Here is a 21,850-nt window from a genome sequence, read left to right as displayed (position 1 = left end):
TTTCCGTGTAACTCCCCCTTCTCGTTAGGGGTTAACAATAGGCATTAGGATAATTTACAAGTCTGTTGTCCCCCCAACAGAAATAACACAATTTTCTCACTAGAGTAAATGACATCTCTTTTGTCTATAGCTAAACACTTCTAAAACTTGACCTCTGGCCCCTTTGCAGAGATGCCAGCATGCCATATGCTGGTGATATCACAACCACCACAGAGCAGGAACGTGCTGTCAAATGGTTTTCTTCTCCTAATACATGGCACAGTTTAGCCAGGGCTCATCCCCCAAAGACAAAAATATGAACGAAAGAACTACACAGAACAGTGCTATGTGACAAACAGACAAAATGTACTCATCCTATTACCACCCAATTCCCAATTGACCAATTCCAATGCTCCTCAAGTGGCTCCGCAGTGGTTGAGATGCCAACAGCATTGTATGGTAGGACATCACTCTGGGCAGGAGCCAGGGTTCCAGAACTTTGAGAGACCTAATTGAAAATGGTAAATTTTAAATCTATTGTGTGTCTCAATGCCCCACATTACCTTTGATATTTGGAGCATTCAGCATAAAACTACAATTATGGAATTATACATAATTAGTAAAATTCCATTTTATCACTCTGTAAAGAATCAAGAAAAAATATCACAGTAAAAACACAAGCAAAATAAAGCAATGTTTCACCAGATTACACAATATTGCATAGAATGATCGTGGTTATTCCATACATCCATTTAATAATATTCACCAAGTAGGGACTTAGAGGTCTGACTGCTTAAGAAACAGATACAATTATTTCTTGGCTTCTTGCCTAAGATCAAGTAAATAAACAGTCTTCTACTACTACTCAGGGGCGATCAAGTAAATAAACAGTCTGGTACTCAGAGGCGTCTGGGACTCTCCTAACATTTAGATCACCACTGAGAACTATAAAGAATTAAGAAACCTCTCAAGTTATTCAGAGGCAAATCCAAAACTACATGCATTTTTTCATGCAAATAAAAGCAATAAACTATTTCAGTATCAAGTGTCAAATGGACAGAGTATCTAGTAAGAAGCAAACGATAGGAAAGGAAGAGGTGACCGCCAATAAAAGCAACTGGAACAGCAATGTGTAGTTACATCACCAAGTGTTCTGTAAGGACCTGGGGGTGTCCCACAAACAGACGGACCCCAAGATATTTTTGAGCATGTCCCTGCATCTGCTCAGATTGATGTTAGTCAGCAGGCCTTAATAAACCAATATGTTTATCCATACATGGAGAAGTATAAATATAATAGTCTAGATAGGTATACAGAAACATTAGAAATATTTTCTTCCTAAAGCTAAGCTTTGAAAAAGGATAAAATTTTGAAAATAAAGCTATAAAATATGTAAGTTCAACATTCAAATTAAAGGCAATAACACAGTCTTAAAGGCATGTTACAATGATCCCACAAATGTCCTTTTTCATTTCCTTTTTAAAATTTCTATATATAAAAAATTTCAGAGACATTACTTAGAAAAAATATGCTACTTCTACTTAGGTACTCAAGCAACTTTCCATAGAGGAACGATTCTATGGGTAGCTGAAGATGCAACTTCCAATCCACCTGCTTCATCTTTCAAGTGCTGGTGTTGCAGGTACTGCCACTACACTCAGTCTTTGCTGTGTTTAAGGATCTAACCCAGGGCCTTGTGCATGGTGGGCAAGCATTCTTCCAAATAAGCTACATCTCCCACCATAGGGGAAAGTTTGAGGTCACTGGACATCATAAAGAAGTTCTGAACAACAACAAAAACAAACCCAGGAAGTTTTCCCATAACTAAAGGAAATATACACTTTCTGTATTCAGAAAATTAAGATTTGTTTCAGAGAAAATAAACCAGTAAGGACAATCACAAAAGAAGTCTACCAGGTGACATAATGCAGGGTAGAATTGCATCACTTTAAGTGGTGGCAGAAGCAGGACACAGAAAAAGCTCCAGACCAGTTAGGCTATACAAGACACCCTATCACCAAACAAACCAACCCTGAAGTGGCTCTGACAGAATGATTCATGTGTTCTTCCTAACTAAAATCCATGCAGACTAAGTTACCAAAGGTGTACTTGTAAATATGTGGTACAAAATAGAATTAATGTCCCATTTTAAAGTACATAGCACACATTCATACTGCAATATGCTTGACTAAGACAAAACTCTTGGAAGTTGGATTAAACAACATAAAATGAAAAAAGCATCAAATCACTATTGATACTACATATTATAAACCCATAAAAGTATGTGAAAAGAGGTTAAAAAATTCTATTTCTTACTTTTTTTTTTTTTTTTTTTTTTTTTTTGGTTTTTCGAGACAGGGTTTCTCTGTGTAGCTTTGCGCCTTTCCTGGAACTCACTTGGTAGCCCAGGCTGGCCTCGAACTCACAGAGATCCGCCTGGCTCTGCCTCCCGAGTGCTGGGATTAAAGGCGTGCGCCACCACCGCCCGGCCTATTTCTTACTTTTGAGGGGTGTATTTAAGGTACAGCCTTGAATGTAGAGAATGTACATTCTTGAATCTACAGAATGTACAACCTTGAAAGTAGCAGAAAATGACACTGAACTCCTCGCCAATTCCCACCTTCAATTCCCAAGTGTTAGAATTACCATCTTGCACCATCATATCTGTTAAGTTAAGAATAAAAACCTCATTTTCTTCAGCATATCTACCTTCTCACCATGTATAACTTATTCTGTATAGTGCAAATAGTAATCTCTGTATACATATTCCACTGTCAAAGGATGTTCACCATCTAGTCACACTTCATTCTTTATAGCTTCACTATTTGTCTATGTCAAGCTCATCAATGCACAGGACTAGAATGACTATCTCTATAATCTACCATTCCAATCTCAACATTTCTCTAATAAAATCATTAAGTTTTGTTAGAAAAAGGGAGATAAATTAGAAACTAGAAAATGACAATAAAAGTGATTGTACAGATGTGAGCTTACTTGGCTTTGGTTCTCAAACTCATTTTCAAATCTGAAATAAATACGTGCCTTTTAACTAGCACTTAGGTGTCTTGCCACAAACTACTTGGTGCTCATCAACTTTAACCCCTATTATTTTGGTCTTCAGCATGGTGGTCACCACCTGTGTGTCAATACAAATATACCACCAAACACAGAAGCCAATAAGATCAGAGCTCCCAGGATTGAGAACACACCTACCTGGGACAAAACCTTGTGACTCTCACCCAGCACTCATCTCTGAGGTAGCTGGTGTGTTGATCAAGACCCTAAAAGGCAAGTGTGGCAAGGCCCACGTACTCACTTTACCAACTATCAAGGATGTACTTCTGGGCATTGTCACAACTGTCTAGGAATTAGTAGCCAAGTTTCGATTTGATAAACTCTGTACACTAAGCTCTGAATTGCCTATGCTAAGAACAATTACCAACAATCCCAATGCATTCCTACTTCATTTTATTATCCTTAGTAAGGTTATGTTTCAATTTTTTGGCCACATTATCAACTGACAATAGTAAAACACAGTTTTGTTCATGATAAAAGTAAATTTAGTGAGTGTAAGTTTGACTTAACATAAAATGGATAAGAACAGAAAATACTTTATATTTATGCATGTTTGGATAATTTATTTTAGTAAAATAGCATTTTAATAAAATTACCAGAATTTAAACAAACTGCTTCTGATTACATTATGTTGAGTTCAAACATTTTATGTTCAGATCAGACTTCCTTAAATAACCCCAAACTTGCCAGGAGGTGGGGTGGCACATGCCTCTAATCCCAGCACTCAGAAAGCAGAGGCAGGTGGATCTCTGAGTTTGAGGTCAGTCTGGTCTACAGAGTGAGTTCCAGGACAGGCTCCAAGGCTATACAGATAAACCCTGTCTTGAAACCCACCCCTACAAACAAACAATATAGAATATACTGAAAAATGTAAGTAATTTAACACCTTTTCCCATAATTATTGAAGTCTTTAACATATATCAATGCTATGTGAGTGCTCACTATATATATTATAAAGGTGAACATGTCTGAGTTCAATTAGGGGAAAAAAAAGATTTCTCTCTCTAATGAGTAATTATTACTCCTATTTTTATAACTATTACAATTATTTTTAAATTTTCATTTATGACAATTACATATGTGATGTGTATACATAGGCACACAAGCCTTGGCATGCCAGTGGAGGTAGGAGGACAATTCTGTGGAGTCAATTCTCTCTTCTTTTTTTTTTTTTTTTTTTTGATTTTTTGAGACAGGGTTTCTCTGTGAAGCTTTGCGCCTTTCCTGGAACTCGCTTTGAAGACCAGGCTGGCCTCGAACATCACAGAGATTCGCCTGGCTCTGCCTCCCGAGTGCTGGGATTAAAGGCGTGCGCCACCACCGCCCGGCAATTCTCTCTTCTTTATATGATTTCTAGACATGAATTTAGGTCATCATGTTTGCATGGCCTCTTTAACCGCTGAGCTATCTCACGGGCCCTTCATCATTTTCTGACATATAAGGAACACAAGTGTATTCCTCTCATATTAAAAAGGAGGTTCTAATTATGGTTTCAGATTATTGTACGATAACTGCTTACACTAAAGTTAGTGGCAACAAGTCTATACATTTTACTAATTTGAAGAAAATAATCTATTTATGATTTAAAGAGCAATCAAGTTTCAACTTAATTTTATGTGCATATATTTTCTCGGATGTATGTTTGTGCACCATGTGCTTGCCTTGCTTCCCTGGACCTGGAGTTACTGACAGTTGTGAGCCACCATGTGGGTGCTAGGAACTGAATCTTAGTCTTCTTTAGTAACAACTGCTCTTCAATGTTGAGCCATCTCGCCAGCAATTATCAGTTTTATAACATAAGTTTTTCCTATTTGTAAGAAGAAAAACTAAATGCCTGCCAACACCATTAAGGAAAAAAAAATCTAGCTTTCAATTTTATGCCTGAAAGACAATAAACATGACAATGCCTAATTTCTGCAGGATCTATCATGAGGAACTATTACATTATTTAAAATTATTATCATGGTAGTGTAAATGATGGGACTCAGGCTAAAAATTACTTTCATAGTATGTATTTGATATGTTGAAATCAGAGGCTAGACTTAAGACTTACTCTTTTTAAAAGTATATAAAAATAATGAACTATTCATTAAGAATTAGAACCCACTTAGCTTCTACATACCTGGCTTCATAACTACAAGAAGCAATTTCAGCTTTTGACAAAACAGAATCAATTCCATTTGTTTGTGCAGAATCTTGATTCTCCCATACTGATGAATCTGGTATATCTGCTTTAAAATAAAATTTAATTATTATGTTAGAAAATAGATTTAATAAAAGTTAAGGAAAATAAATTTTTAACATAAATTAACATAAATTTTCTATTATTTGCAAATATTTGCAAATGTTTTAAGTTCCAAATTCCAAACACCCATTTGAATTGGTATTATTTCTATATTTAGTAGAAAACTATTAAAATTACTTTCTTTCATCATATTCTTCAGCAACAGATTAAAATCATAATAAATTCAAAGTATCCTGTTTTAATAAATGTAAAACATCCTGTTATCCTGTAACACACAGTCGCTCAGGGTAGATAAGGATGAAAGTGATCAAGGAGATGAACTCCCTGGCCTGCTTTAGGAGAATTATGCACCTCACTGTGACAGGGAAAAGTTAACAGAAAATACAAGATTCTTGGAATTTTTTTTGTTATAAGAACTTTCAATAGAATTTAAAACTGGTATGTTAAAGAGAAATCAGATTTCTGCCAGCCATTTAATTAAACAGTAACTTAGTAATCTATTTTTTTTAGAAACTTTGGTTTCTTGTACCTCATATGCAGAAACTAAGCTAGGGTAACCAGATGACCTCATCTATATACAATATACATACAGACACACACACACAAATAATATGTATGTATATGACATAAATGTATCTTCATATAGTATAGAGATGATTCATCTTAAACTTCAAGGTTTTTCCTTTTAAACACATCAGATAAAAACAGTCTCACAGCATTATTTTCTACTTTTCATTTAAAAATTGTACCTTCAATTAAAAAACTTGAGTTCAATTACAATAAATAGGAACTGCTTTACAGAACATAATTCTATCCTCAACAGAACAACAGCTCACCAACATTTCTAATATCCAAAGCAAATTTACAATTTCACCCAACCATTTAAAAGTACACGGCCTAGAGAGCCTACTGGCTATATGACACCTGAACCATACTGAGATTTATAATTGAGAAGTAGATTAAAGTTTCGGTCGTAATCTTTGGATAATATTATTAAAGATAAAGTTTGCTTTTGTCGAATTTTTTATTAAAAAAAAAACCACACACACACACATTCTTAAAACACAACCTCAGCCATATCTCTACTCTATAAACAACATGGTTAGTAAAGCAAGACCCAAACCTATCACTTTAGTTAATTCCAAACAAACCTATACCATAATAGCACAAAGCTAACAAACTCAGTACCTCTTTTCCATTTAAGAGACTCAATGTTCCATGAAAAAACAGCCAAGTTATTGCACCACCAAGAAAACACAACACAATATCTGGCTTTATAGGCTACAGTATCTCTTCCTTATCTGACTAATAACCATGAACATTTTTACCTAATATGCAGCCCATACAAGTATTTCCAGATTTTAGCACCCATTCATCAACACCATTAATACAAGCCAAACACAGAATTGGTATTTTGGTGGGAGTTAAATGCTACTTGCATCTAAAAATAAAAACAAGAATATGCAATGTGAGCTATGATTTCTGGTAAAATGTAAATAATATATGCCATACTCTTACAAACTCAAGACAGAAAGTGAGTAGATTGTTCAGTGTTTCTGAAACAGTCCATTATCTAATCTGTAAGAATTTAAGGATTGTCAGTAACAGGCCAACAGAGGGTGCCACTAAACAAAGACCACAGCCACAATCTGCTATCTTTAAAAGTTATAACCACGAATTATGCTTTAAAAGGAAGTTACATGATTTTTATATTTGAAGGACTATTTAACCTAAGAGTCTCATTTGGAAATTACAGAAAGTTCATGTTGGAAGTGAGAACAGAGTGTGGTCCATGCGCCCCCAATGCCCTGGCCTGAGAGGCAGCACCATGGTGTTCCTCTTCACTGGGCTGGCTGACCTGTTCCACAGTGCAGCAGAGTGCGTGGGTCTCTCCACCAGCGGAGTGAGTTGCTTCATGTGAGATTCAGGGAAATGCAGGGACACACTGTCCTCACTGGAGGGCAAAGTAGAGAACTGCTGATCAAAACTTGACAAACTAGACGGGCACATGGAGAATGTGGAGGAACGGTTGGAGAAATCAGAGGCCAGGACACAAGTCTGTGAAAAAGAAATCGCTGAGAATAAATCTATGACTAATACGATTTTTTTAACTGTTGCTCTTTAGAATGAAAACTGAAGTTGTTGAAGGGATAGAAAACATCTGCATCCTGGAAATCCAGGAAGGGGTAAGAGGCCCCAACCATAAAGTGCAGAGGTTAAATGGTTCTGAATGAAATCATCAATGAGATGACTCAGGAAACAGCTGGCAGAGGAAGTCACGGATGGATGAAATGCCCTGGTTACACTGACTTAGTTTCTGAATATAAGGAACAAGAAACCAGTTCCAAAAGACTATAGATGCTTTTTTGTCGTAACAGCTGCCTAACCTAACCACACAAGTCAAAATATTAGAACTGATTTATACAAAGTTAGTGTGTAGAAGTCAAAGAGTCTAGCTTCTAAACTGATCCTTAGTACCTTTACTTTTGGGGCTATGTCTAATAATGACTCAGAGAAAGAGAGATCAGGAAAAGTAGAACAAAGGCATTGGAAAACAAGTTCTGGGCACAGGCTTGGCTATCAACTTAATGAAAGACAATCCTTTTATGTATAGCAAATATTTTTGTAATGTCCAAATGAGTCAAAGGGCTTAAGATACAAAAATGAATGTCATCAAGTCAAAACAAGAAATCAAGGTATTATAGTCACTTTTTCTAAGGAGAGGAAAATCTATTTTGTCAATTTTCAATCGCAAGTGGATCTTAAACAGTTCCTCTAATATTTGGCTTCTAGTGCACCATCCATAAAAGTGAAGGAGATATGAATTATAAAAGGCTATTAAAATACTATGAAAATCCAGTGGCTACAAAGAGGAAGATAATAAGTAACCAAAGAAAATATTCTGCTGCAAACTCACGTATGGCCAGACAGTGATGGAAAGCAAGACAAAAGAAGACACGTCCCCGCTACTTTCAAAGAACAAGTGCCTGCCAAGGTCAGAATCTAGATGCAGACTGCTCAAATAGGCAGCAGACTTAATTCTACCCACCAGAATCTGAGCACAAAGGAACTTAGAGATGCCACCAAACATAGACATCTGGTATGGTTTTCTTATTTTGACAGCTGTTCGGTAAGTGTTCACATGTGACAAGTACTATAATTTCCTTCAGCTACATATTACTTTCTTTCTAGAACTTAAAAGTTTTATCTTTTTAATAATACCACATAGAAAATACAGAAAGAAAAAACCTTATACAAAATTACACTTAAGAACCTAACCACAAAGAAGTGAAGCCTCAACTAGTTCACTAAGTTACCCCACGATCTACTGACACGAAACACGAGAATCTCCAAAATCTCTGAAAACATTTAACAACCAATAAAGCCATAGAAAACTTGAGAAATGGAAATACATAAAAAATAAATGTGTGTCTACAATTCCCCTTTCCAATGTACACTATGCAGATGCTCACAACCAACAAAAAGACTAGTTCCAAAAAAGAAATTCAATGTCCAGACTCTCTTGCTTCATTAGGGTCTTTTCTAAAACATTCCCAATGTCTTACAACAGGGAACTGAAGTGACTGGGATAATATTTTCTGAAAGAATGAATTTTTTTATTGTATTTTCACAAGATATTCCACAAGGAAATGAAACAATGTGAAAGACTTTCTAAGTAAATACTCTATGAAACTTTAAGGCAGGGGCAAAAAAAAAAAAAAAAGATCTTACTATTGTAAAGAGAGTAATTTTCCAAGACAGCTAGGCAAATGTTTCTTCTAAGAAACAAGTTCACTCAAATGAGGAATAATCCTACAATTTAGATTATGATTCCAATAGAGGTTTGTCTGCTTTCTTGAATCAGGGTTTCCCTGTTCTCTAGGCTTCCCTTGAAAGCATCCATTTCTCTTGCTACCATCTCCCAAATGCTGTTATTAGATACCACTGTGCCTAGCTTTATAAATTCTAAGAATACTGAAGAACACCAACGTTAGTGTCTTCACTGTAACATAAGACCAATGGCTAATAACTCAAGTCCAGATCAATGTTTCTACAAACCGATCATGACTTCCATTCCCAATCTAAATTTATAAAAAGCAGATTAATCACTGTTTTAAAATTCACACCTCACTGAGTTCCAGGAAAACACCATCATCTAATTTCAGAAAGCGTAATAATAAACCAATCATCTGTTTAGAATCAGGTTTTGGTTTGATTCAAGGTATCACTAGCATCCTTAAAACCTTCAAACTTGAAAAGATCTAATTATTCTATTCTGCTTTTACTTCTAAAACACCAATACCAACAGTAATATCCAGGAGTCATCCAAAGGAGCATTATGGCTTCAAAGAACTCATTTGTACCTGCTTTTCCTTTCAAGATTTTATTCTGGTAATACTGCCACTCCAGCTGGGGGTTAGCACCAGGACGTAAAGGTGCCCTTCCTGTGCCTCTGTTACTTGTAACAGCAACTGGTTTTCCTGTGAGAAAAAGATTAAATTGTTTCTCTAAGTACAAAAGGATGTTAAGAACATGTAGTGGAAATTTTTTCATGGGATTATTACATAACTTTTTTTGTTCTTTTAATCACTTAGTCTTAAAGAAGCTAATATGAGCCGGGCAGTGGTGGCACAAGCCTTTAATCCCAGCACTCGGGAGGCAGAGGCAGGTGGATCTCTGTGAGTTTGAGGCCAGCCTAGTATACAAAACGAGTTCCAGGAAAGGCGCAAGGCTACACAGAGAAACCTTGTCTCAAAAAAAAAAAAAAAAAAAAAAGAAGCTAATATGCCCATCACTATCTAGCATCACCTAAGACTTTCAGCTAACACCCAAAAGGGACAATTTCTTTAAGACAAGGCCTCTTTAAGGAGTTCTGGAATCTTCTATATAGACCATGCTGGTCATGAACTCACAATGATCCACATGCCTCTGGAGTGCTAGGCCTATGCCACCAAGCATGGCCCTAGTGACATAAACTAACTCAACCTAAAAACAGCATAGTCAGTTTTCCATGACTTGATTTCTCACAATGAAAAACAGCCAACTAAGATCCCAGGTTCAGATTATAGGATGGACAATGACAGACAAACTATAAGCAGACGTTTTTATAGTTCTGGCATAAATAGGCTCAGCATCTATACTTATCTTTTTAATTTTATAGCAAGAGAAATAAGAGATTCATGCACAGCAATCAAAATCTGATTTAACATATAATGAAACGTGAATTTTTAGTCCCCCAGTTTTTGCTTTGGTAAAGAACATTAATGTATCATATCCTTTTATGTGTGTATTAAGTTACAAGACAGCTATAACGTTGTACAGTGGTAACATAAGAGACAGAAATTGATTTGCAGAGCACAGGCTTAAAAGCAGGAGGCTCAGAACAAAGAAACATATACACACACAACTTCCCTGCCCCTCCACACAAGCTAAACAAAACCCACAAAATACTAGATAGTAAGCTACCCATAGGCTAAAATCAATTCTTTCATATCCTGAAAACCCCATTCGAAGCCGGAGTAACAACTGCCCAGGACAAAAATAAAGCCCTGATGAGAATATAGGATTTTCTAGAATTTTCAGTGTCCTAACTACTGTTTCTTTACATAAGAGAAAAACTGCTTTCAAAAAAACTGTTAATGTAGCTATCTCTCCCAGAATGAACTATTAAAAATTCTGAATGAATATTTCCAATAGGAATATGCAGCATGTAAGTCATCCTGAAATCTTACTAGAACAGAAAGACTGCCCAGATGACTCAACTCAGTAACACAAAATTACCACAACAAAAGTTAGGATGTTTACCTTCATCAAGGAGGAGTTATTTGAACAGTAGAATAGCAAGTCTGAAGACCCAGACTACCACAAAATTCCAGGTAACAAACAATAAAAAATACAAAAAATTTAAAAAATGGAAAATATCCAGAAGCCCCCATCTATGCAAGATAAAAGAACCCTTAGTTTAAGATAGTCTCTGCAGATTTCAACTTACACTGAGCAGAGGTTTTCTAACTTCCCTATACCTCTGATAAAAGTCCAGATAATTTGAAGGAAAGAACTGATCTGACCAAGGAAAATCAAAATACTTCTCAAAGAACACGTTGTTATCAATTAGGACATACATACACACACACACACACACACACACACACACACAGTATCAATTTTCTTAAAACAAACAAGAATACAGACCTTTGAGATCTGGTCAATTAGGACATACATACACATACACACACACACACACACACACACACACACACACAATTAGGACATACATATATATACACACACACACACACACACACAATTAGGACATACACACACACACACACACACACAGTATCAATTTTCTTAAAACAAACAAGAATACAGACCTTTGAGATCTGGTCTATTTCGCATACCCACTGATACAAAGAAGCAATCCATATCAACATGCATTACACAGCTCTGATGTCTAGGTGAGCTCAATACTGACAGATTGCCTAGAAGGAAAAAGAGAACATTCAAACCCAAAACTAATTCTTCTCATTAAAAACAGGTCTAATTAACTTTAGAAATCTTTAAGAAGAACAGCATCAACATAATAGAATATATTATGGACCACCTCTGTACCACCTCAATAGACAAATTTCAATTCCTTTAGTTTTCTGATCTAATTTTAAATCAAGTCTAACAATATCACAGAATCATTCTACTTTCTAACAATCTTATCTTAAAATTATGATTTTAATTGGATAAATCTATGATTATTTAAACAATTTTGGTATCTACAGTTACTTAGTTCCTTTGATGAGCTCCATTCCCCACATTCTACACACAATATTTAATGAAACAACAATTACAGTGGCTACTACTACCCAGTTCTCCTGGATGGTGTAAAGACATGAGAGGTTTACAGGGGTTAATCTGAACTCTCACCCCAGCCTTTTACAGATAAGTGATTTAAGTCCCACAACCAGTGTGTGCCTGGAATTCTCCAGTCAGTCTGATTTCCAAGCTCTTAAACTATCATGCTGCTGTTCTAAATAGACATGCTTCAAAAAGTAGTCAACAAAAATCTACATATAAATGGAATTTTTCTTACACCATTACATGTTACTAGTTCTGCAGCATGTTTATTGCATTTATGGAGATAAAAATAAATATTATCTCATAAGAATAATTAATGGCTTTAAATAACCTCAGATGTATTTGTAAGGGTTATTATACCCAACTATGAGAACAGTATTACTTTATAATAACATTATTACTATTACTCCTCCTGGTGTTCCAGAATATAATGGTACATGCCCTAAATCTAAGAACTGCAGGCTTGCACGAAGTTCTAACCTCAGATAATATTCTTGGTTATCAGTTTTATAATAGGTTTTGAAAGAACTCACTCCCTAGCAATTGGGCTACTTCACATATTACCTGTGAGACAGTTACCTCGTCTCACTATGTGCAAGGCACTGAATCTTTCTTCATGTTATCTTTAAGCAGACAAACCGTAAGCTGGACATCACCGATTCCTATCACGCCTCTTGCAGAAAGGAAACAGGCGAGAGAGGCAACTACCAATGCATGTTTCTGCTGCAGAAAGGGGCAAAGTAAAGATCTGGATTCAGGAAAAGCTATCTAATTCAAACCCTTGCACTTCCTTGCCGTTCTCTATGCTACCTTCAGAAAGATTTATCAAGTCAATTTTTTTTTTTTTTTTTTTTTTTTTTTGGTTTTTCGAGACAGGGTTTCTCTGTGTAGCTTTGCGCCTTTCCTGGGACTCACGTGGTAGCCCAGGCTGGCCTCGAACTCACAGAGATCCGCCTGGCTCTGCCTCCCGAGTGCTGGGATTAAAGGCGTGCGCCACCACCGCCCGGCATCAAGTCAATTTTAATAATCACAATCTTTCTTTCTTTGGCAGTGCTAGGTATCAAACTCAGGGCCTTGCACATGTTAGGCAAACTACAATCACAATTCTAATGTACAAAAATATCATGAAACATAAGGTAAACAACCCAAAATAGTATTAAATATTCAAGGGGAACAGAATGTACAAACCAAATACCTACCAAATGCTTTCTTACAACAAAAAAACTTAAGAATTTATTCCCATCAATGGACCTAATTCATAATAGTATTTTAAAGCTTTCAAAAGTAAGTGACCTTCAGGTTATAAGAACCAAGACATAATATAATCTAACAACTATGACATTATTCTAAAATATTTCAGAAAAACTAAAAAATCATTTGACTAAAAGCATCTTGGAATATATCAAATATAAAAGCAACAAAAATGGATCTAAAACACCATTAGCATCTTTCTCTTTATGTCTCCCTTTCCACAGTTATAGATCATTATCACATAATCTTAGAAAAGAAAAAAAGGCAAACCCTTTGTCAAAAACAACTGAAACTTCAAACTAGGTCTAAACTAGACTCTAGTTTAATTAATGACTGTCACAAACAGCTTCCTGTTTGGTTTGGATGACAGATACTAAACACACACACACAAATTATAAATATAAACAATCTATGTAGATGTAACAACAGTCTCACTAAGTTTACCACTGTAAGTACAACAGTTCTGTCAGTGTTTAATTTTCAAAAGTGAATTATGAAGTAAGCTGAGAAATGAGAAATTCACAATTACCCTTACCAAACAACTTCATCCTCACAGGAGATCAGGCATGGAATTTAAAATGTTATATTTATACAGTTCAAAACTTCAACAATGTATAAAGTCTACATGAGGAAGGAATACTTGGAATCCCAGTTCTGACAGCATTGAAATTACCTAACATTTTCAGTTAGCCACAGTTAAATCAAATCTAAAATAATAGTTTTTGGTTCTACTTACTGTAAATTACATAACCTGGCATTCCTGGGGGCTTTTTGTATTAAGAAGTTTGTAATGATTAGAACACCAATGAAAACATCAGAACAAAATCAAATATAACTGTTTTGAAAAAAACAATTTTAGTATCTACCTGTGTCAGTTACAACAAGGGAAGACCTGCCTGTTTTCATTTTTTTTAACTTTTCCCTTCCTGGAAAGATACCATTACTTTGTCTTTGTAGGGTATTGACAAACTCAGTCAATTCACACTTCCATGTTGAGATGTGATGCAGTCTTGAGTGAGAATAGAAATCTGAGATAAAATTGCAGTCTGATGGTTTGGATGGCACTGAAGGCGCTACCTTACTAAGAGTCAGAACAGAAGAAGTGCTTTTTGTGCTTGAAGGCCCCTGAACAGTGGAGTGGTGAGCACCATTGACTTTAGTGTTACTGTGCAAAGATGGTGAGAGAGCATTAGTTCTGTGTGAATTCCGCAAAGCATCTGTATTTCTGGTGCTCTGCGGCAACTGCTGTACTGTGCAGTCTCTGAAGTCAGTGCTGCTCTTCTCTGCCCTCTTCTCCTCCTGGGCAGAATCTAAAGAAAGCCTGCTAGCAACACTACTGCCCACAGGCACCGAGCTATCCTGCGTCTTTAAGGCACCATTAGAGCTATGAGCATGTCCATTAAAAATGACAGAGGGGTCTCTGGGATGCGATATTCCATTCTGTTTCCTTCCTGGAAATGTCTGCTCCCGATCCACAAAACTAAAATCATCATTTGCATCTTCTTCATTCCAACTGCTCAGTCCATTTGCTTTCACCTCATTTTCTGTCTCTATCTTCTTCATTATGTGATTTCTAAAGGAGAAAAAGAATTGAAGTTAATATATTATCTTACTTGAAAGCTTGAAATACAAATTCTCTTTGTGATTTACTGTTTTCCTCTTAAATACTGAAAAGCTAAATCATAAACATTGTATTTTTGTTTGAACAAAGGATAATTCTTGGCCAAAGTAAAGAAACAAAAACATTTTCTTTCTTTTTTGTTATTCAACGTTTTTTTTGAAAATAGGGTCTAAGTTGCTCACTACTTAAACAGCCTTTTACTTAAGTTTATCAAGTACTGAAATTACAGGTATGCACAGGCATGCCCACTGGTTTTCTGTAACTTTCCCCACAAAAAATATCTAGAACCTATCACCTCTAAATTCCAAAGCACAGTAGTTGTCATTTATTTACTATGTGAATAACATCTACTTTTCTGAAATGAACAAGTTTTACCTGAGTTCCTACTCCTGCTTTTACATTTGGTTTTCATGGAAGCCATTCTCTAACATATTAAACCTACCACTACAACATATGTGATTAAAGTCCTGACTCTAGAGTTACCTTCAGTCTGCAAGAGAGCCAGTAAGATTGTATTCAACCACACACTGGGCTTACTTCTATTCCAGATGACACGATGTAAGGATCAAGTGTGTGGTAGTTAGTAACTCAGTACAATTTTTAACAAGAAAAATGACAACAATTAACCAAGAAAAGTGTATTTAGATGTCACAGATATCCAAAAGCAATCTATATCAAATATATAGTTACAGGCTTTACAAATGCAGGATCTATAACATATGTTATACCAAAGTCACATCCTAGCTACCCTACATTTTTAAATAATACTAATGAAGACAAAATTCATTTGTATTCATAAAACTGGATTTCATCAGTGATTCCTTTTTTCAAATGTTTACAGTTTTTTACTTCGGACTCCAGATAATGGGGTAATATATACAACACCATACTAAGGGTCAGATTACCAGCACCACCAGATATTGTCTTAAGGTCCTCACCCTAATGTCAGTTCGACTTACTAGTAACGGTAGTCTGACTATATTGACAAATCATGTAAGTTGGATGCAAAAACAAATCCCCACCCATTTCTACTTGTCTCAGGCTCTGGCAGTATCTGTAATCGTTCATGGTCTATGATAGCCAATTCTGAGTACATCCAACTCTCATAAAAAACTCAGTGAAAGAACACAAACTGGAAACAAAAGAAAGCTTATTCAGAGGAAGCCTGCCCCTGAACATAAGGACAAAGCAGGAAGTGAAGAGTCATTTAAATTTATTTAAAATGCAAACTATAGCTAGCCCTCACCGAACTCCAAGAAGTTAACTAATGTAATGTAAGAAAACAACAACAACAAAAACCCTGATCAACTAGGCTTCCTGTGTCAAAACATTATGAGTTTTTACATGCACAACAGTAGTATATGCAACAAAAATGCATACATTACTGGTGAGAAAATACACTGTTAATAATACATATTTCTGTGCTGCCATCCCAGGCTAGACAAATACACATTTGGAAAACAGTTGTGCAAGAAATATAGTAACCATATATTTAAGCAACTAAAATTATTTGTACTTGTATTTAATATGTCAGATCTTGCCGGGCAGTAGTGGCACATGCCTTTAATCCCAGCACTTGGGAGGCAGAGCCAGGTGGATCTCTGAGTTCGAGGCCAGCCTGGTCAACAGAGTGAGATCCAGGACAGGCACCAAAAGTACACAGAGAAACCCTGTCTCGAAACACCAAAAAAAAAAAAAGTCAGATTCTTTCTAAAACTGTCAACAGAAATAAATTTGAGAAGAAATCTATCTATTTTCTACTTGTATTGGTGTAAGGAAAAAAAGGTGTGTATTTTATGGATTTTCCTCATGTTATTAGTGGAATTTTGACAGTATTTTGAAGACTAACAGTTTGAAGTATATTAAAAAAAAAATTGGGGGTAGAGTTCTAAATGAATATGAGTTAAATAACAAGTGACAAGAACAAAAAGTTACAGAAGGTAATGATACTGGATCCTCCCATCTTAGATTACTGATCTTTTGGAAAAAATATATCCAACTCCCAAAGCAAGCAATTTAATAACAAAAGAGAAGGCTAGTGATAATGAACCACTTGATATACAAGTTAAGTCAACACACCACCACTTTAACTGTGAAACCAATTAACTCAGTATTACTGCAATTAAAACTTAAATAAGTATCTATTTTTAAAACCACATAATAAAGTCTAGATTCACTCCACATCTATAACTGAGAATCAACAGCTAACATATTTACATACTTAAAATTATAACTGCTTAATTATTCAAAAGTAACCTGCATTTTCATTATTTTTCTATGCATGGAGCATAAGTAAAGCTGGTACAGTTAGCTGTTTTTTTGAGAAAGTAACACAATATACAGAAAATTGCTTATGAGGAAATACTTATTTTCATAAAAATTCACAAAAAAATGAGAATATCTACTAAGAAGAGAATCTAATATAATTAGAAAAATTTGTCTACAATGTACTTCTGAACATTTATTACAAAACTGGTTTATTTATAGGAAAGATAGCCCTGCACATATTTTAATGTTTATTAAGGTTGAATGCCCAGCTTTTAAAATATTTTCTTCTATCTTCAGTACAATAGAGACCATACTCACTGCTAAACTCATTTTTGCTGGTTTGCTATCTACAAACTTACACCCTGTTGTTGAGATGTTTGGCTATATTGCTTGGACCTGGCACAGGATCCTCGGGTTTGCACACAGGACTGAAGTTGAGACTCTTTTGTGCACTGGATGGCTTGGTGTACAGCTGATATGGAATGTAGGACAAGAGTCTCCCAGCTTTGATGCTGAAACAAAAAGGCAACACCAATCAGTTTCAGAATAGGTGAAAATGAACTTCAAGAAAAGTCAAGTGTTTTATCAGCAACAGGTCATCTGTTTCCTAGTTTATTTCTTCTCCCATTTCAGTGGTCTAAATATATACTAGTAGATTAAAAGTAAACTAAAAATTAGAGAATATAGGACAAAATAATTTCAATATTAAAATAATGAGTAATTTATAGTTTTTTGTGTACCAGAGTTGTAAGAGGTAAGTTTTTTGGTATGATCTTCAGGAGGGCAGAAACATGTTTAATTCCAAATGTTCATTACAGCTCAAACACTGACTACAACCTAAGTGAACTCTAGTACTCCAATACTGAGTGGCACTGGCACACTCCTTTTATGCTTCAAAGCTAAAACTAATCTGACTTTCTTGAAGCAGACAGAATCCCAGGTAGTTCAGGCTGGCCTTGAACTCCTGATCTTCCTGAACTGACTTCCCAAGTGTCGGGATTATCAGCATATGTCACCCTACCTATCTACATTAGGTTGTCTTAAATTGATCTTTGCTTGCTAGTAAGTTATGAGTTACACTGGCTACTATCTATCTTTAAAAATATCATTTCACTTTGAAATTTCAAATAATTGACTAATAATGTTTAGGAAAATAACTGAATTTAAAACAAGTGGATCTTTAAACATTAGGAAATGTTTTTCTTTTCTTTTCCTTTGTTTTTAAAAAAAATCACATTTGAGGGGAGAGAGGGAGGGACACAGACAGACAGACTAGGACTAACAGACTCAGTGGAAGTCAGAAGACAGCTTTAAGTTGAGTCACATTCTGTTCTTCCACCATGTGGTCATGGGGATCAAACTCAGGTTGTCAGACGTGGTGGCAAGAGCCTTATTACATGAGACATCGCTTCAGCTCAGTGTATTTTTTTTTTCAGTAAGTCTCTAGTTTATAAATCAAAATACATACTAAAAAACCTTATTTTAAAATTATTTAGAAAAATAATAAAAACCTAAACTTTTGTCTCATGAATCAAAAAGTCTCAACATTTTTATTTTCTTAAAATTTTTCTTCTACCTTCGGCATAGCTTGAAAGAAACAAACTCTGTGGGAAATAACTGAACTATCTCATAGACAACCAATTTTTAAACAATTGAGCCAACAATTATAACACAGGGAAATATCCCTCTCGTGAGATACTCTAAAAATGAAACTAAATAATTATACAACCTATGTCCTTTGTGTAATTATATTGAGATATATTTAATAATCCTACTGAATGTACTTTACCCAACAGTAAAGAAAATACAGGTTATAAAATATTTTAATTTTCATCTAACTAAATAGATTATCAAACTATATCAAAATTACAAGTTAACATTACACTACCAGAACCAAAAATTCTGAAGTTAGACATTTATTACTTTAAGTTTTTTTCTTTCATATTTCAAGAGAGTTTCTCTCTATAGAGTCTTGGCTGTCCTAGAACTTACTTTATAGACCAGGCTGGCCTCAAACTCGTATGAGATCCGCCTGTATCTGCCTCCCAAGTGCTGGGATTAAATCACCACCGGCTATTATTTATCCTTTATCAAATCAATTACCCCTTTTAAAATTTATGGTCTTAACTGCCAAACTATGGATTTACCCTGTTAAGTTTTTATTTATGACAACTCACATGTTCCTTCCCTGCATCCTCAAGTAGAGATACTTAATACTCAATGGAATCCATTGAAACTCTTCCCCCTTTTCACTATGGATGACAGGGAGAGGATAGCACAAAATCACACGCATGTACAGCATTTGCACATTTTAAGTAACCAACAGGCAAAAAACAAATAAAATGCCCTAATCTTGTGCTTACTTCTCTACCTTAATGACCTTAATCATAGCAGGCAGGGTGACACAAATTCTAGGGTCAACACTGAGCACTCAAGCTCATTCAACTCCTAAGTATCATGTGCCCAGCAGAATTAGTCTTGTAAGTCCACAGAGAATATCAGAATAGGAAATAGTCAATTGAAATACTGCAGGTCTCAAGTCACAAATCCTTAGAGATCATCAGTAAAAGGAATTAAAGCCCAGGGCACAATCGTACATAGTAATGCTAGCCAAAAAAATATCACCTGCAGGCTCAATTATCCTGCTTATCCATTAGTCAATCTTCAGGTATATGGACAGAAACATTATATGAAAGTATATTTTTCAGTCTTAAGTGCTGGTCACAGGAACATGAGGGCCTGAGTTTGGATCTCAAGCACCACATAGTCAGTTATGGTGATGCACATTTGTAATCCTGGCTCTAAAAAAGCAGAGACAGGAGGACTCCAGAGATTTACACCAGCCAGTCTAGCTGAAATGGTGAGCTCCAGGTTCAATGAGAGACCCTGTCTTTAAAATATAAAATAAAAAATACAGGGTGTCTTTCCTCTAATGTTTCTCACCTAACATCTACCTCAGCCTTTTATACATGAATGAACACACATGAACATGTACATGTGGATGCACCAAACACAGTATCTTTCACATTTTTCTCAGAGATTAATTTGTTGATTTCTGCTTAGCCTAAACACAAGGAACTCTATATTATATACTATTTTTACAAAAAGAAAAAAGGGAGAAGAGCCTAAATATTAAAAAGCAGAGAAGAGGTAATGTTTTCTTCACTTTACCAGAAAAAGCTACTACATGATTCCTTACAACAGTGAGTTTTCCATGTCAGTTGATAGCATCTTCTGGTCCTCAGCTAAACAAACCTAAACATGCCTGATCTCTGAAACTATATCATGAATCATGTCCAAGAGTGTAACTTCCATACAACAGATCACACACATATATATTGTAAATTTAAATATTCATCTACTTAGATGAGCTTTTTTTTTATCCTACTTAGCACAGGCTAGCCTAGAACTCAAAACCCTCCTGCCTCTGGGATTTTAAGTGCAAGATACCATGCCTGTCTTTAATGAGTCTTGATTCCTGCTTTTCTTTCCATGTAGTACAGGTAAAATTCTCTCTCAAAGTCAACTTTATATCTCAGTTTTCTGAATCATATCCTAGTCTTATCAATTACCAATGACTTTAAATTAGCAGTTATAAAAAAATATTCCCTACATCTGTAACAAACAGTACTTTCTTTATATGAAAGAATTCTGCAAATCAAATGTTGTAGTCATTATCTATCAGAAAACTATCATTGAATACTTGCAAAGCCATTCATGTATGGACTTTTTTTCCCCCCCAAAAGGGGGCTTCAGATAATAAAGGATCTAAGTATGTGCCAAGAAAATAACTGTGATCTTCGTTACTAATTACCTCACCAAAAGCAATCTTTTTTTGTTTGTTTTTAGTTTTTCAAAACAGGGTTTCTGTGTGTAGCCTTGGCTGGCCTTGAACTCAGAGAGATTCACCTGTCACTGCCTCTGTAGTACTGGGATTAAAGGAGTGCGCCACCATCATCCAGCTCACTAAGCAATCCTTACACATCCAAAACTGAACTCCACTTTGCCCATCCTATATTCCCTAAGCTTTCCAGCCACACATCAAGATATCACAAGCTCAGAAAAGAACAATATAGTTACAGCTCCCTGCTCTTTCTCCTAGGCAGTCCACATTGTTTTCTTCATTCTTTGTACTATGAAGAGAACATTTTACTTTATTTATTTATTCACGTTTTATGTGTATGAATGCTCTGCCTGCAAGTGTCTGCATTACAGGTATTCCTGGTACCTACGGAGGATAGAAGAGAGTACCAGAAGCCTTGAATTGGAATTAGTGACAGTTATGAGATGCCAGGTGAATGCTGGAAACCAACCGGATCTGGGTCTCTAAAAAGAGTACTCTTTAACTGCTGACCCTCCAGCTCTAAGAACATAATTTCTAATAAGATATAACTTGAGAGATAGACACCTAGAAATGCTGGTGTTGGCTAGAGTTAGTCTAGCAAAAATAATCTCAGAAGAATGTTGTAGTGCTGTAAAAGAATAATGAAAACATCAAGATTAAATATGGAATACACGTGTATATTTATATTGAACATAGTTTGAAGCCCAAGTTTTAGTCC

The 21,850-nt window shown here is 35.6% G+C and overlaps 1 protein-coding gene across 7 annotated transcripts in view; it reads right to left on the bottom strand.

Annotated features, from left to right (window-relative positions):
* Nucleotides 1–21,850, bottom strand: part of Rev1 (REV1 DNA directed polymerase) — an 81,676-nt gene that overhangs the window by 20,669 nt on the left and 39,157 nt on the right. For 2 of the 7 annotated variants that reach the window (XM_052745094.1, XM_052745095.1), the window contains 5 exons: nt 17,648–17,800; nt 14,266–14,972; nt 11,674–11,781; nt 9,664–9,780; nt 5,177–5,285 (listed from right to left, as the gene is read on the bottom strand). In XM_052745094.1, the coding sequence (XP_052601054.1) occupies nt 5,177–5,285; nt 9,664–9,780; nt 11,674–11,781; nt 14,266–14,972; nt 17,648–17,800 (1,194 nt within the window). Of the gene's footprint in view, nt 1–361; nt 477–542; nt 561–5,176; nt 5,286–7,157; nt 7,324–9,663; nt 9,781–11,673; nt 11,782–14,265; nt 14,973–17,647; nt 17,801–21,850 lie in introns of those variants that run through there. The other 5 variants (XM_052745096.1, XM_052745097.1, XM_052745098.1 and 2 more) reach the window with 5 other exon arrangements.

Source organism: Peromyscus californicus, unplaced genomic scaffold, assembly GCF_007827085.1.
Source record: "Peromyscus californicus insignis strain IS unplaced genomic scaffold, ASM782708v3 Scaffold_19__1_contigs__length_69161282, whole genome shotgun sequence".
NCBI lineage: Eukaryota > Metazoa > Chordata > Mammalia > Rodentia > Cricetidae > Peromyscus > Peromyscus californicus.
This window is presented reverse-complemented; position numbering and strand designations above follow the sequence as displayed.